The following is a 16710-nucleotide window of genomic DNA, read 5'->3' on the forward strand; positions in this document are numbered from 1 at the left end:
TTCATAAAAAGGGGCTTGTTTGTATTTTAATCAGGGTTATCTTCTTCATAGGTTTATCTTCTTCATTCAGACAAATTGTATCATCTTATTTTCATATTTTTGCTATTATTAGCAAACAAAACAAATTGCATTTAAAAATAAGGAAACAATTATACAGCGCTTACTTTCAACATGAGCATGGCCTGATTTACTAGAATATTGCAAGTAAATATAAAATTATTTTTAGAAAGGTATATGACAAATTTTGGTACAACAAAGGAAAAGAATCTTAAACTTTCATTCTCCTGCCTGTAGAGGGAAGATGTCTAAATTCCACAATAGTCTCATTTTCTCAAGTACTCATACCCTTAAGCCTCTCAACATCTATACTGAAAGCATGCTGCACTTGTCATTTCTTCCAGCTATAATTTATGCATTGTAATCACTCCTATGTAGATGTAGGAAATTTATTTGAATACATTGTTAGAGTCTGTAGCTGAGGGATTTTGCTTTTAAAACTCTGTTAAATAAAAAACCCAATGAACTGGAAGAGTGACTTCTCTCCAGTATATGCTCAGTCTTCTGCCTTCAGGGACTCCCAGCAACCCAAGCAGAGCATTGTCTGGAGCACAGTGAGGATCTGGGACTCTCACCTTTGGACCTTTGGCAATTTGCTCTGAGCTTTCTAAACCGTTTGCCTCAGCTGCTTGCTACAGACTATATAAATGGAGGTCCAAGTCAGAAGGCTCATTCTCCCTCTGAGGCAGTAGGGAAGAGGTGAAGAGGGGAGGGAAGGAAAAACAGAGGAAAAGAAAGAGCAGCAAGAGGCTTCGGGGCTCACCATGGGCCCTGTGCAGCTCTTGCTGCTCTTGCTGCTGCTCAGCAGTGGTGTTCTCACACGTAAGTACTGCCTTTTATGTTAGTGCTTTTTGCTGCTTTATTTATGAACCCATTAAAACAATGATACAAAAATCAACAGGACAATGGCTTATAGAATTAGAGAGGGTACGTGTGGCAAAGATATCATCTCTTCCCTTTGTAGAACTGGGCAATCATCGGAGGATCCCAATGTAGAAAAAGTCACAAATGTCACCTGGTATCTTTTGATCAGGTTTAATGTATTTTGCAACTTGTAAGGAATTCACATAGTTTATTTTGGCCTAATTGTTTTTCTGTAATGCTGTCCTTTTAAACCCCTGTGGAGATACTGTAGCTTGGAGATACCATACAGACTTATCCCAGCTGTTGCTAATCTATTCTGCAGCAAATGTGAATACAGAGAGCAATAAAGCAGAATGTGTTTGGCAGGCAATAGTGACATTGGAAATACAATTTTGTATTAAAGGGACATAGTCATCGGTAGTAGTAGTAAAAGAAGTAGGCCAGTAGAGTTTTTTTCCTAAGATCAGGAAAGACAGCCTAGATCAATATGGTGGTGTGGATTGTGAGCTCTCCTTGCTTCCCAAGAAGTGGCTTTTTCGAATACGACACTGTAGTGTTACTTAAGACTTCAGGAACCTTAAGGAGGAAAGTGCGTCTGGGGCCAATTATGCAGGTCTGGTTTTATATGCAGATGGAATTTATCATAAATACACCTTTGTTGAACTAATTCTGTTGTTGACTGATGTTATACAGTTTTAAAGGATGCACTTGTTTCTAATGGTTATTAATAATGTTATTACTATTACTGTTGTAATAGTAATAGTAGTATTACTGTTGCTATTGCTGTAATTGTAACTAATGTTACACTCTATTTCTATAGAGTGGTCAACCTTAGAATTCCCAGAATGAAAACTTGGGAAGTATGCAGAGAATATTGTGAAAAGTGCTGACAGTCATGTGTGATATCCCAAAGAATGACACAGCATCAAATGAATGCAGCAAATTTACTGTATTATATTTTATTTTATTTTAAATAGAGTCATATGGGACATACCTAAGACAGTTTGGAGCAAATGATTCTTCTTAACTTGAATAGGCTTCTAATCAGTGTTCTTTTCTTCCAAAGAATGAACTCTCAATATTCAGAAAAGATTTAATAGCAGAGAATTGTAGTATTAATTGTCAAAGTTGTCCTTTTTTAAATGTACAAACCCCAAAATATAGCCATTCATCCATTATGCAGTATTTTTGTGTGCTCAAATAGACTAAAATTTTAAAGTAGGCCATGTTATATGGTGCATTTCATCTGTTCATTATTTATAAACTTTCTATTTCACATAACATAGGGTTTTTAAAATACTTGTTAACCTTGAAGCTGATTCTTCTCAGTTTAAATCAATTTAATTCAGTGACTTGAAGACCCTATTCTGAGGTCTTAGTTCACAATATCAGGGCAACTACTGTAACTCCCTTTAGATTTGACTCTGTACTGTCAATGTTAATAGTAGCTTTGTTATTACATCAGTGTGCCAAACTACACCAAAAGTTGGTATGAATTAAAAAGGTCTTATAATGAAAATGTAGTATTTCCATTTATATTTCCACAGCCCTTGTTTTATAGCTATAAACTGCTTTTCCAGCTTTTAATTCTTGTTTTTATTCTTTACAGAAGAAGAAATGCCTGAAAGTGGAAATTCAGGATGTTCAAGTAATTGATTTCTTTCATCTGCTTTTGTTATCTTATGTCGCTATATTAACTGAATACCTCTTTCAAAGTTTGATTTTTCCTATTCCATAAATCTCTTCCTCTGGAGTTACTGAAACAAAAGTGATGGCAATATTCTGAAGTCTTTATTGCATTTATTTTAGTTATTTAATTTTGCATAAGGCTTGGCTAAAAGAATTTCAAAAGTTTCCTAGGATCGGAGGAGCTGAGATTGAGTTTCTAAACTTTTTAAAAGCTCCCATTAAGAAACTACTTTCCTTTGTTTTGTTGATTTCTTAATTGTCAGGTGCAAATTCCTTAATTTAGAAATCCCTGTTTGTCAGATGTGAAGCTTTAGCAGTAAGGTTATGTACATTACACTTTACCGTGGGCTGAATCTCACTGCTCATTTACCCTTCACAGTGGCTGCTAAACCCCCAGAATTGCACTTGGATATCTAACTAAATACCTGTAGAATAAATCATCAACTCTGTCAGCAAGGACAGCAATTTCTTTAAACAAGTCAAGACTCAGGAAATGCTGACTTTATGCCCTATCTTTATAATGAACTCTGACTGGCCCTGACTGCTTGGTTAAATACATAATGTTCCACCATAGGGTCAAAGTACCGAATAAGTTGTTTTTTTCTTTGTCTTCAGGGTTTTTTTCCCTTGTTGGATGCTTTAGCACCATCTCCAGGCAGTTGGGTTTATTTCAGCTGCCTGAACCAACTCAAAGACTTCTGGGTTTTGTTGCCAATTTCTTGTGTATCTTTTGATACAATACATTATTTGGTATTTGCATTTCTAATCTTATCATTTCCCTATTCCTTTGCCATTTATTTCTCTTTAAAAGCAGGAAATGAAGCAATAATTAGCCTTTTCGCTTTAGCATAGTAGATACTGGTGTTGCAAAAATTTCTGAGAAGGTACAGTTAAGCAATGTTATAGTCCAGGATAGCCAAAACTGACAGATGTAGTATTGATTTTTTTTATAGCACTTAATTTTAAGGTTAATTAGATAATTTAATTCAGTTTTCAATTGTTTGTAAGATGTTGATTACTGTATGATAGCTAGTATTAAATATATTATTTCTGTCTAGAAATTACATGAAAGTAATGTCAGTTAAAACACTATTAAAGTATGTAAAGCTTATAAAAGTGATAGTCCAAGGAGGAAATACAAAATTAATAGTGCTATTCTGTTCTCCTCTCTAAGTATGCAATTCTGTGACATAAAGGGCAAGATAACATTGCCATTCGCCTCTAACATGAAAAATATTTTATGAAAGAGGAAGAGTAAGATGATACATTCATGGCAAGTATAGGCAGGCAAAATCATACAGATTTGATGGTGGTTGTGTGGGTTTACACCGAGATGACTTTACCTTTTTTTTTTCCATAAAAGTAGATCAGGATTCTAATATGTTCAGACAGTCACACATAACCACAGCAGAGCAATTTAGGAAATTGCTTTTCACTCAGCATCACCACAGCGTCACAATCCCAGTGAGTTGCTCAGTCTAAACAGAGGGACCAGTAACTTCTGGTTCAGATAGACCTAAACCGCTCTAACACAGTAACTTCAAATGCCTGATCATCATATGTTTAGTTTAAAATGCCTGCAGTTATAATAGGAGTGAATTGTAATTGAGAACATTGTTTGGTATTCCATACACCAAAAGATCTTATATCCCTGTATTTGACACTGAGACAAAATATTATTTTCTTTATGTCTCTATTACCACGTTCATTCCTGCTTGTAGGGTTTAAAATTACAGATTAATTGCCTCTGAAAGCAACAGGGACAGATAAAACACAGGTGAAATTAATCCCTTTGAGGAAGCCCATTAGGTTTTGGGGCTTCCTTTGCTAAAAAGAGAAACACCTCTGCAAATACTTCCTTTTGCCTTATTCTTATTCATAACTTAGTGCTTTTTCTTCTTCTGGATGCTCTTCATATAACTAAAGATTATCTCCATTAAAAAGAGTCTACTCCAGTAAAATTTGCTGATCTAATAAGTGAATTAGAGCAGATCATGTTTCAGGACAGTCTGGGGCAGAAAGATACTCTGTAGATTAAGGTGAAATGGTATTGAGGAATGCTAGTTTTGGTATTCTGTCTCTTTCTGTGTTTATTTGCTTTCAGTCTCAGTCATGTGACTTAGATAAAGCAGTTCCTTGCATTTGAATTATGATGGAAAAATCTGAGCTGAAATGAATCATTTTATTACCAATTTGAAAATTACCATTTGATTGCTTTAATTAAGAAGAAATAGGGTCATTTTTAAAATGGTTCCATATCTTAAGTTTTCTCCCGTTTTTATCATTAACTTTAATGGGGCATGATTTTAAGGCCAGGTAGAGTCATACTGTCAGATCTCATCAGAGTGGTGGACCCCAAAACTTATGCTTCCCCCACAAGTTTTGTCTTATGCTTGGGAAAGTATCCAGCTGACATGAAGGCATTACTTCTTTGTCTGAAAGCTATTCCGTAAAATGAAATAGTGAGAGGGTCCTCATGCTTCCTTATATGTGGGATTCATTTTAGTTGCACAACACTAAGCGTGTATTGTAATAGTCAACATATGCATATCCTACCCAAGTCATAAAAGCACACTTGTTTTCCCAATTGCAGAAGATGCAACCAGATTTAAACACCTCAGAAAGTATGTTTACTTATATGAAGCAGAAACATCAAATGGGATCACGGGAACAGCAGATTCTCGAAGTGGTTCAAAGATCACTTGCAAGGTAGGGCAAGAGGAGTAAATACAACCGAGTGGGACTGTATACTGAATAACATGGGAGCTGGAAGCTGGGGAGCATCCTTCAATGTTTTTCCAAACAAGGTCATTCTTTTGAAAGGCATGTGTTGAGAGTCCTGAAGACTAAGCCCTGCCTGTAGACTAAGCCCTGCCTGTCCTAGACAGAAGGTACTGAGTATGGCAGAAATGCTTCATACCACTGTGCCAGTGCATTTCAATTCTGATCTGGCTTTACTTTTACACAAGAGAGGGGGAAGACCTGGTAATTCAGTTTTCCTTAGCTCCTAGGCTGAGTCTACCAGTGTCCATCAAACAATTCTAGAAGTTGAATGAAAACAGCTCATTAATGCCATGAAGACCACTTGATAGCCTGTTGATGGTAGCAGTCAAGCCAGGATCAGGGCTGTAGGACTAAAAGATTCCGTAGGCCATTAAACTACCCAATGTCTCTCCATCTTGCCCCAAACTTTCCCATCATGGGGAATTTTTTCTGAAATGGAGTAACTGGGGAAAATATTTATTTAGCACACGCTGTTCTTACAGAGTCTAAACTTTAATCAGTGTAATGACTCAATGAGCAGTTCTTCTAGTACTATAAATTTTCAGAACCTAAGCTGCTTGTTTACTGTGTATATAGTATACTCCATGCCATTAGCCAAGCAAATACCTGCTTTCATATCTTCTCCCTCAAGTTACCTTAAGCTATTTAGAGTACTTTGGAATCTTTCCCAACAGCTGCTAGCAGGGTGATTCCGACACTTTACAAAATCCAAGGAATACCATATTTTCAAAACTGTAACTGGATGATCCTGGAAACATGATAATGAAAAAAAGATAAACACATCATATTTGTGTTTTCAGGTTGAACTGGAGGTACCACAGCTGTGCCACTTCGTCCTGAGGACAATGCATTGCTCCCTGAGGGAGACATTTGGTGTTGACACTGAGGGAAGGGCCATGCTGAAAAAGTCAAAGAACTCTGAAGACTTTGCAAATGCCATGTCCAAGTAAGCAATATCAATGATCATCAATGCTTGTAGCCTTAACATGGAACAGGCTGCAATGTTACAGTCCACCCTGACTATGTTTTTCCAGGCATAGAACACATTTCATAACATGGTCGATTTATTAGCTGGTTCCACAGCAAAAGTCTCCTTGATACAATTAAGGGCTAACTTGGCACAGTTCTTAATTGCTAGTAGGGAAGGTTTTCTTCCATCCAGAATTTTCACCTGGAATGTTTTTGTCATTTATATCCTCTACATCAGGGAACTGTTGGGTAGTCCCTAAAAGATTATTGCAAGTAGAATGTTCCTTCTTGTAAGCAAATTCTCAAATGGCTGTGTACAGCCATTTTAAGATAATTTCCCTTTGCTGACATGGTACAAAGACTGTGCAGTAGAAAGGCTTTTGAGACTGAAGTCCAGATTTCCTATCCCAATCTTTAATGACCTATGTAACTTATCTTTTCCTTACTTATCTGCTTTCGTAACTTATTGCTACTACTCCGTCCACCCAGCTAGTCTCTAGTGCTTGTCGGGCCGTGTTTTACTCATGCACCTTCATGCTTGTTTCAATGCCTCAGTATCCAGTCCATCTTGTTTCACAAGCCATAGATCTCAAAACAGCTTGAGACAGTGTTAAAATGTGTTTTTTAGAAAACAATCAAGGTTTTATTTAAAGACTGCAACCAGTAGAGAATTCTTCCCATCATTTTGTAGCCTATTACAGTAGTTAATAATTACCTCATTCTAAAAATTTACTTATCTCCTCTCTGAATTTGTGCAATTCTGACTTCCAGCCATTGCTCTTGATACTTGTTTGTCCTTACATGACGTAGTCTAGTGATATCAGAATGTCCTTGGTTAGAATTTTGCTGCTTTAATAGTAATACTCTCTAATAGTAACAACAGTCAATAGAAAATAATGATAGACCAAAGTAAACATAGTGCTTTAGCTATAGCCCAGCTGTTTATCGGTAACATGTTCTCCACTGGGTGGCTTTAACATGATTTCATACTAATGTTGGGGTTTTTTTGGGCAGGCATGAGCTAAAATTCAGCATTCAGGATGGAACAAAAGTCAAACTGTATCCAGAGAAGGATGAACCTCTAAATGTACTGAATCTCAAGAGAGGAATCATCTCAGCTCTACTTGTGCCAACAGAAACAGTAGAAAACGTAAAAACAATTTCAATGGTATGTGTTTTGAAAGCATTAATTTTGTTTCCTTAAGAAATGGAAGAAAACTCACCTAGCAGAGTTACTTCTGAACATAATTTTCAAAAGACCTGGAAGTTCAGATGGAAAAGGGTGCCTTCCAGCTAGATCAGAAAACGTCTGACAGCATGGACAAGACACTGATTTCTTTCTTCTTTCCAGGATACTGTATATGGAAAGTGTGACAGTGAAGTTGAATTCAAATCTAGAAAAGGAAATGTTGCAGAAGATATTTCAATTAACAGGGACCTGAAAGCCTGTGACAACTTCAGTCCCAGCAGAGATTACATCAGCCCTATTGCTATTGTAAAGGGACTAGTAAGTATACCATTAAAATGTATATGATATAACATTCTTCACTACATCACTTAAAATGATAAACAATTACTACAACAACTAAATTTTGTATTTATCTTCTAAAAGCTTAAAAAGGTTTTCTGTACCCTTGCGTTAGATCACACTGTGGTTTTGTTGGCAGTCAATAGAGAAAAACAGATGTGGAGAAAAAGTGTAGTTACCTTCTTTCATGTTCTTATTTTTTAAAGGAGAGCTTTTCATAGATGTAGTTAGTACTATTGGTTACACGATAACCTGTCAGATCATATCCAAATTTTTAGGTTTTTGGATCAAAATTTTCAACATTCCAATTTCATGTAGAACATGTAGTCCACCAAAACTCTGTTTTGTGTATGATGTGCAGGAAGAGAGGGCTCTAAATGCCCCAAAGTAAATGGTTTGACATGCTGTTCAGGCTACCTGTTAATCCACAATAATCAAATGCAGTTGCTTGCATGAATATTGGCAGATTTCTTCCTGGTATCATGGCATCTGTGCTTTTGAGTGTTTTCCCTCAAAAAAAAAAATAAAAAAATTAGGATTTCACATCATGCGAAAACCACATTTTTTAATTTCTGCCTTTTCTACAGCTTCTTGTAGAAATCTTTAAAGTTTGTATAATAAGAGTGAAATTAAAAAGAGCATCAGCTGTTACGAGGGGCCTGAACTTCTCTAAAAATTACAAACTGGTTTCTATGAAGGAGTCCTTTGTTGTAGGCAGCAGGGGATCAATCATGAAGTAACTACTAAGCCAAACACCTCAGTAAGGCCTGAGGGAAAATTTCAGTGGGATTTTTGCCTGTGAGGAGACTTAAGACTAAAGATTGATACTGGCACAATTTTCTCTTTGTGTGAGAACGATTCCAGTTATGCACCTTTTTTTTCTAATATGCTGTAACTGTTAATATTACCGTAAAACTGTGACAGCCTTTAAAACTATGTTTTGTTTCCTATACTATTGAGTAAAATGACTGCCAAACTATTTATTTTACAGAACATCCCATTATCTACTCTTCTAAGGAGCACTCAATTCTGTCATTACAATATTGATGCAAAGAAAAGGCATATAAGAGATGCTGTCTGCAGTGAAAAACACCTGTTTCTGCCCTCCTCATACAAGTAGGTTTCTCACTATTTATAATTACCCTTCATTTATAAATATTCATTTTAAATGGTGATGTATCACATTCTGCCCTGACTTCATCCCCAAATATGCATTGTGTTCTCAAGAAGGCAGGAGGCATGGCAAGACCCCTCAGAGGTACTTAGACTCAACTAAAGCACTGTATTTTTCTTTGTTTGCTAGAAATCGCTATGGTGTGATGACGGAGGTCAACCAGACACTGAAGCTTGAAGATACCCCAAAGATCAATAACAGAAATTTTGATGGAGGTATAGCTGCAATTCTCAGTAATACAAATACAGGGACAAAATATAAGTACAGGTTAAATACAGGAACAATTTTTTTTTAAACAGTGAATTAATTAAAGATGCAGTTTTTAATGAAATTTGATCAATTTAGTCAAGAAAAATGTTGGGGTATAAGATGGGAAAACCTGAAAAGTTTAAAAACACTCTAATTTTACATAATCTTTGTCTTTTCATTTTAATTTTGAAATTATTGTTTATAATTAAAAAATTATAGTTTGCTTGAAAAGTAAGTTTAATCTTATTGGAAATTAGTTTAATGAACCCTTTTTAGCTAACTGTAATTTCTTATGCAACTTTCAGCTTCAGCTGCCAAATTTAAACAGTCCATGATTACTATAGATTTGGTTCTGAAACACACTTTTTTGACATGTAGTTGTTATTCCTAGTCATAACATACTTCTTCTAAGATATAATCATTAAAAGATGAAAAAGCAAAATATGCTAATACAAAAGATGTTAAGGAATCATCTTCATGAAAATGTAAAAGAATTTATGCAAATAGGTATTATTCTACTTTTGGGTCAATTACTTTTAAATTCCACTCCATTATTTTTAGAAACTGTTCAGCTGTTGAACTTCAACAGTTATCACATAAATTAATCTACAGAGTTTATATTTATACTGAATGTATGACAGAAGATAAAAATGAACATAGCTGCTTGATAAAGATATAAAGAATGCAATTTTTTTTAATTGCTAGATGAACTGGAAGAGAAGGGACTTGCACTGGAAAGTACAGATGCCAAATTTTCCAGGCAGGGGGATGCTGTTCTGAAAACCCTTCAGGAGCTGCAGAAACTTACAGCTTCCCAGCAGAACCAGCAGAGAGCAAGACTCTTTTACAAATTTGTTTCTGGACTTAGAAGTTTACATAACACCACTCTTGGCTCTCTTGTACCAAAGATGATGGAAACTTCAAGGTATGTTACAACAGTTCATTGTGCAAGTGACCGCATGTCAATGCCATAGCAAATCCATTCTAAAGTTGATGATTCGCTGCAAGTGGTTTTAAATTAGAGGTTAATTAGATGTAAAGAGTGTCTTTCAGAAAGATAAGTATCATCAGAATTATCTAGAGAGCGAAATAAGGAAGACAGAGTAAAACCTGTGGATTTCACAATTTTCCATCAGAAGTGCTCAGTTGTTAATTGGAACTTGAACATTAAATATATGAGAACAATATAAGAATTCAAATAGATCTTAAAGTTCTAGCCTTCTATGAAGAACTAATATTGTTTTGATCATTCCCCCTTCAAATCTTCCAAACTTATTGGAGAAGCTGAACTATAAATTAGAGTATAACACAGACCAGTACAGTGTTTTTCTCCCCACCACCATCCCAGGCCTGTATGCCAGATGCAATCCTGTGGATATGTTATTAGAGCCAAATATCTTTCATGCAGTTTTGCTCAAGGACAATGACTGTAATTCCAAGCTCCCAAGTCTGACTTATAGCAAAGAACAGAGTTTTGAAAGTGAGATTTTTGGAGACATGGAAGGGCACAATTCCTTGGTCTGACCCTGCCCTCCACTCCCCACCCTTACTCTTCTGTCCTAGCTGGACTTCAGTCAATTTACACATACTTTATGTCCTCAGTCTGTAGAGGGACTAGAGCCTCAGTCTGGTTGAACACATTATATTATAATACTTAAAATTGTGGGAAAGTCTGTTGCAGAGAAAAAAAAGATATGTCTGTGTAATTATAGTGTTGTTAATACTTTCTTGTTGTTCATAGCTAATCATGTTATTAGTATAACTTGTAAAACTAAGAAGCTTCTTTTTGATAAGCAATTGTGTGATTTGCTTCCAGTCATGCATAAGCATACATAATTTATATTAAAACACCCTAATAAACCTGACAAATGTTTATTTCAAACATGCAACATGCAGCAGTAACTGGAAACAGGGAATTAATTAGTCAAAGTCATCTCTTTTCCTTTCAGTTCCATCACAGTTCAGGCCCTGACTCAGTGCGGGACTCCAGAGTGCTATGGTGCAGTCCTGCAAATACTGAGAACTGGAGACGTGAATCCGCTTGTGGTAGACCTCGTGACATATACCCTGGGACTATTGCCTTCTCCAACTCCGAAAAGAATACGGGAAATTCTTAACATGGCCCAGTATCAGCCAAGCAGAGCTTCTTTTTATGGCTTGAGTCATTCTGTTACTAAGTAAGTAATGATAGCATGTAATTGTACAAAATAACCTCAAGAAAACATTACAATGCTTAGGGTAAACCCTAAGAGTAGTCACTTTTTGAGGATTTTTTTTATTCTCATGAATTTGCTCTTTAGGAATGAAAAATAGACATTTCACATTTTCTCCTTTTGTTTCTAATGTGTTTTTCTATTTTTTTAGGTTCTACAATGAGAAGATGATCGTGACAGAGGAAATAACAGATGTTGCAGACTTCATGGCATCACTGCTTGGCAGTGATTGTTCTGGGGAACATGAACTCACATACCTCACACTTCGGGTATTTTTATTTCCTTATTTCCTTTTTCCCCTATTTTAAATTGTAGCACATATATTAGTCTACTTCTCTTCATGGAGAAAAAATGCTCATCATCTTTCTGTGTTTTCATCACTGACAGGCTATTGGAAACATGGGTGCAGTAATGGAGAGAGCCAAACCCAACCTGAAATCTTTTCTTAAGACATGTATCAGAAATGAAGCTGCATCACTTTCAGTTCAGAAAGCAGCCATTCAGGCATTCAGGAAAATGACTATTACTGAAGAGGTAAATTGGGTCATAAGAAGCAGCATAAACTGTCTTCAGTTCACCTTGACTGTTCACAGAAGTAATTGAATATGCAAAAACATTCCCATTATTTCATAGTTTTGCTATCTCCCTTTTAGCTGTCTCCAGCTTTTTTAGAACTCCTTTAGCTAGTTTAGTTTCCATAAACATATCTGAGAAGTTCTGCACTTAGTAGGTGTTACTCCTTTGAGATGTAGTTCCTTTGTATAGATAGTCTCAGTTTAAATGGGAGGTTTGGATCTGTTCCTGTTAGAGTGTCTTAAATGGAGTTCTACTTACTTAAAGGTGGTTTTAACTAATGAATTACTCCAGATATAAATGGCTTTAACTAAAAAAAAAAAATCAGGTCCCTGTTTTATGCTGGCATTTTGTTGTCATTGTTATTAATAGTACTGGTTAGATTTATGTTTACATTACAGTGACACTAAAGCACCTCCTACGGAATGTGTGTCATTATACAGAGCACTTCAGCTTAGTATAGTGAAATAGTTTCAGTATCAACAAGTTTCTACTCTAAGAGACATGCTCTTGTTTCCAGACAAGGCTTAACAAGTCTGGGAGCCTGGAAACACCTGGAGCTCATGTCCTCAGATTAATTTAAAGCATTTAATTTTTATTATTATTATTTATTTTCAAACTATGTTTTTAATTTTCCTGCAGCAGAAGATTTTGATCACCTTCTTTTCCTACATTGAATGGTCTTTTTTCCAAAATTTGAGAATTTGTCTGCAGACCAGAACACTTCTGATTCCCAAAAATCAAAATTTACTTTTCTAAACAAAAAAGTAACCTGCCAGATACATGATAGGAAAATCAGTTTTAATAAAACCATAATTTATATGACATTTTCTATCAAAAGAAACTTTATCGGAAGAGCTTCAATGAAAAATTTTTGGTCAGATATAGAAATAAGGTATAGAAATAGTTATGTGGTCCTGAAAAAATTACATCCTGGAAATTATTTCACCCTATATATTCCTAAAAGAATTTAGCAATAGCATCTACTAGCCAGCTCATCAGTGCAAACCTTTCTCTATTTATATAGGACCATTCAGCACTTCTGAAAGCATTCCAAGAAGGGGATGCACCTACAGACAAACGTCTAGCAGCCTATCTCATACTGATGAAAAATCCTTCCCCAAGTGATCTCACAAAAATTTTGAGAGTCCTCACAAAGGAGAAGAATGAGCAAGTGAAAAGCTTTATTGCCTCACACATTGCGAACATCCTAGACTCTGAAGAAGTAGGCATTGAAGAGTAAGTAAAATTTAGTTATATACTGGTGTCCTAGGAAGAACAAAGTTCTGATCATAATTGCAGTGGTAGTTATTTAGCAGTGCATTTTTTGCTTGGGGTTTTTTTTTTGTTTGCTTGTTTGTTTTCTTTGAACAAGCACATCTGCTGAGTAAATCTATGGCTTTGTCAGTGCCTATGGCCATGCCAGCTTACAGTCTTTCCCTTAAGTCTTATTTTTACTGTTGTATTAATGTCTGCAAGTGACACAAGAAATCCCTCAACTAAGACTAAATGAGGTTTTGGAATTTGTACTAATCATATTTGCATTGCTATCCTTTTTCCTAGTCTAAAAAGCCGAGTTGAAGAAGCTCTGAAAGGAAACCAGGTTCCAACAGCCAAAGATTTCAGAAAGTTCTCACAAAATTATCAGATTTCCAAAAGAGTTTCTGTACCTGGAGTTGATCCCATCTCTGCCAAAGTAGAGGGAAATGTGGTATTTGATCCAAACAGCTATGTTCCTAAAGAGACTATGCTAAAAACCACCCTGAATGTGTATGGATTTGGCCCAAGTGATATCTTTGAGGTACAACAATTATCAAAAACTTTGCTAGTATTCAGCTGTTTTCTTTCTCATTTCTGTTTTCTTATAACAACTTTCTCTGAATAATGTATTGTTGTTACAAGCTTTGGGAGAAATCTAAAGATCACTATGCCTACAAGGGGACTTTCATTTGAACTCAATGGGCTTTAGAGCAAGCCATTTGTTATGTGATGTCACTTGCCACTGACTGGATGGACGACCCTGTTGGAGTTATTAAAGGCCTCAGCTAGGGTAAAATGAACCCATCTGTAACAAATTGACTTCATGCTAATGAATCATTACTGGCACACTGAAGTACTCACAGTAGATTTTAAGCGAGATACAGCCCATGTGTAGGTTTTTTGTTGGACCTCACCACAGAGATAAAATTAAGACCTAGTATTCCATATCTTCGCTTAAGAATCATAGACTTGTAAGATACACTTTAAATACATTGTTTGTTCCCCAGAAAGTCTGTTTGTTGTAAAGTTCCAAAGAAGTGAGGAAACTCTCTCAGTTATTGCATTGTCCTGTTCATTTCAGCTTGGCTTGGATGGAAAGGGGTTTGAACCAACACTGGAAGCTTTGTTTGGAGAGAAGGGATTTTTTCCAGACACTGCAAGCAAGGCCTTGTACTGGGTTGACGGCAGAGTGCCAGAGCAGGTTTCCAAGGTGCTTTTTGACTATTTTGGTTACTCCCAGGATGGCAAGCAGGATCAGGTATGCGCAGCATGGTATTCCTATCTTTACACGATAATTATAGCACTTCCCCCTTTATTGTATATGATACTTCTTCTCTTCTGGTAAGCTAAAATAGAAATCATTAATGCTATGTAACAGTGGTTTTTTCTTAATTGTATGTGTGAGGGGCCTTTGTCTGGAGACAAATCTTTAAGAATTGCATGTACAGATTAGCTGACATTCACTAAGTAACTGTTCTAGATATATGATCTTACAGATTTCTTATAAATCTCTTTTACTACTTTCTGACTGAATTTTCAGGATATCATGAAAGGAATAATGCTTAACCTTGAAAAACTGATAAAGGAATTGGGCAACAAGGAAGCTCCTGAAGGAAGAGCATATCTGAGAATCCTGGGAGAAGAACTTGGGTACATGAAACTCAATGATTTCAAATTGCTGGGAAGCATGATTTTAAAGAGTGTTAAAACTCTTCAGACTATTCCTGAAATGGTATGTTTCTGATGCACCAATGTGTATTATTAATTTGTTTTTTTTCTACAAGATTTTTTTAAGATTTGGGTTGTGTTTATTATGTAAAGAATGGATTTTGTTACTAGCATGAAAACAAAATTATTTAAAATAAGATATCCAGGTTTAGTCTGAAGGACTCTGAGAAACCCATGAAGATTCCTCAATAACCAAGTGGAGTCCTCCTGGAAGATGGGTGAAAGGAAGGAAAAATGGAAGGTTCAGATCTTACTGTATGATTGAGATATCTACTGGAACAATGCCCAAAATCTTAGTGTTGGCCATTAAGTTACTACTAAATTTCTAATTAAGAAAATGTGTATTATTATTAAGCAATAATTCACCGTGTTAAAAAGAAAAGATGTAGCACTGTTTAAGAGTATTTGGTAAAACCCTTCTTTCATTGAAGTAAAAAACGCTTTGCCGTTTTGAGGAAGCCAGAATGTTACATGTTATCTAAACCAATTCACCTTTGTATGTGTATGTCAAGGTAGATGATCTGTGTGTATCAAGGCAGGTGATAAAATCTAGTATTCCTTTAATGCTGAGATTTTGATAAACAGTCTTTAGTACATTTTTTGAAGCAAAGAATCTGCAGAAATTAGATTTCTGTGCTCTATATGAAATTAATTTTTGGATTATACAGTAACAATCATTCCATGATCAATTTTGGAAGTATGAAATGTACATATTCCAAAGTGTAGGTTTGTTACTGTTCACTTCCTTGTTTGATTCACAGATTGCACAAGCCATCTCAAAAGGTGTTGACAGGGATTTATTTGTCCACTACATGTTTATGGACAATGAGTTTGAGCTCCCAACTGGAGCAGGTTTGCAACTAAAATTTGCCTTGTCTGGAATAGCAACACCTGGGGCCAAAGTAGCTGTAAAGCTTCATCAAAAAAGCGTAAGTGTCAGCAGCTGTGTATCTTTTGTCTCCTCCTAATAATCTACAATCTCATTTAGGGATAAAACTGTAACATCAGAAGAATTGTAAAGACTACAAAATACTCTTGAAATGAAAAAAAACCTATACATATTAGAGGTCTCCAATTAATTTGTGGATGACAATTGCATTAAAGTAAGAAGTAATACATATAAAAATTAAGTATGAGACATGATAAAATTTATGAATTAAAAGTATTTTAATCACTCTTTCAAAAATAATCCTTTTAACCTATGTTTATTTCTTTCTCCCTGCTCTCAAATGAGAATAGCATGAAAGCTACAGCTCGTGAATTTGCTGTTCAAAGCAGTTAAAAAAAAAAAAAAATTTATGTGGCCAATTCAAAGTGAAAATTTTGAATTACAGTTAAAAGAAATATTGAAAATTGAGTTAAATGAAACATTTTTTGTTCTGAAAGGAAACATTTTTAAAATGTAACAGTTAAAGAGCATGTGACAAAACTAATTATTTGGTTAAAATAAAACCAATTAAATTTTTCCATTCTTTTTTACAGTTTTAATAACTATTTTGCTCTAATTTAGTCAATAATTTATATAAATTTCTCAATAGTTTCAGCTGACCTAAACTTCTAATTTTCCATCATATACATGATTTAAGTAAAAATAAAAATAAAAGTCCTCAAATTTAGTACTG

At 35.4% G+C, this 16710-nt stretch overlaps 1 protein-coding gene across 1 annotated transcript in view; it reads left to right on the forward strand.

Annotated features, from left to right (window-relative positions):
- Nucleotides 1-727: 727 nt before the first annotated feature.
- The window catches only part of APOB (apolipoprotein B), a 37081-nt gene continuing 21098 nt past the window's right edge, over nt 728-16710 (forward strand). Inside the window, exons 1-17 of the mRNA XM_075049048.1 lie at nt 728-879; nt 2531-2569; nt 5204-5319; nt 6195-6340; nt 7378-7531; nt 7715-7870; nt 8883-9007; nt 9195-9280; nt 10020-10239; nt 11264-11491; nt 11679-11796; nt 11915-12061; nt 13128-13339; nt 13664-13901; nt 14442-14618; nt 14901-15092; nt 15850-16017. Coding sequence (XP_074905149.1) covers nt 822-879; nt 2531-2569; nt 5204-5319; nt 6195-6340; nt 7378-7531; nt 7715-7870; nt 8883-9007; nt 9195-9280; nt 10020-10239; nt 11264-11491; nt 11679-11796; nt 11915-12061; nt 13128-13339; nt 13664-13901; nt 14442-14618; nt 14901-15092; nt 15850-16017 — 2580 coding nt within the window. The 5' untranslated portion in view covers nt 728-821. The remainder of the gene's footprint in view (nt 880-2530; nt 2570-5203; nt 5320-6194; nt 6341-7377; nt 7532-7714; nt 7871-8882; nt 9008-9194; nt 9281-10019; nt 10240-11263; nt 11492-11678; nt 11797-11914; nt 12062-13127; nt 13340-13663; nt 13902-14441; nt 14619-14900; nt 15093-15849; nt 16018-16710) is intronic.

Source organism: Buteo buteo, chromosome 17 (genome assembly GCF_964188355.1).
Source record: "Buteo buteo chromosome 17, bButBut1.hap1.1, whole genome shotgun sequence".
NCBI lineage: Eukaryota > Metazoa > Chordata > Aves > Accipitriformes > Accipitridae > Buteo > Buteo buteo.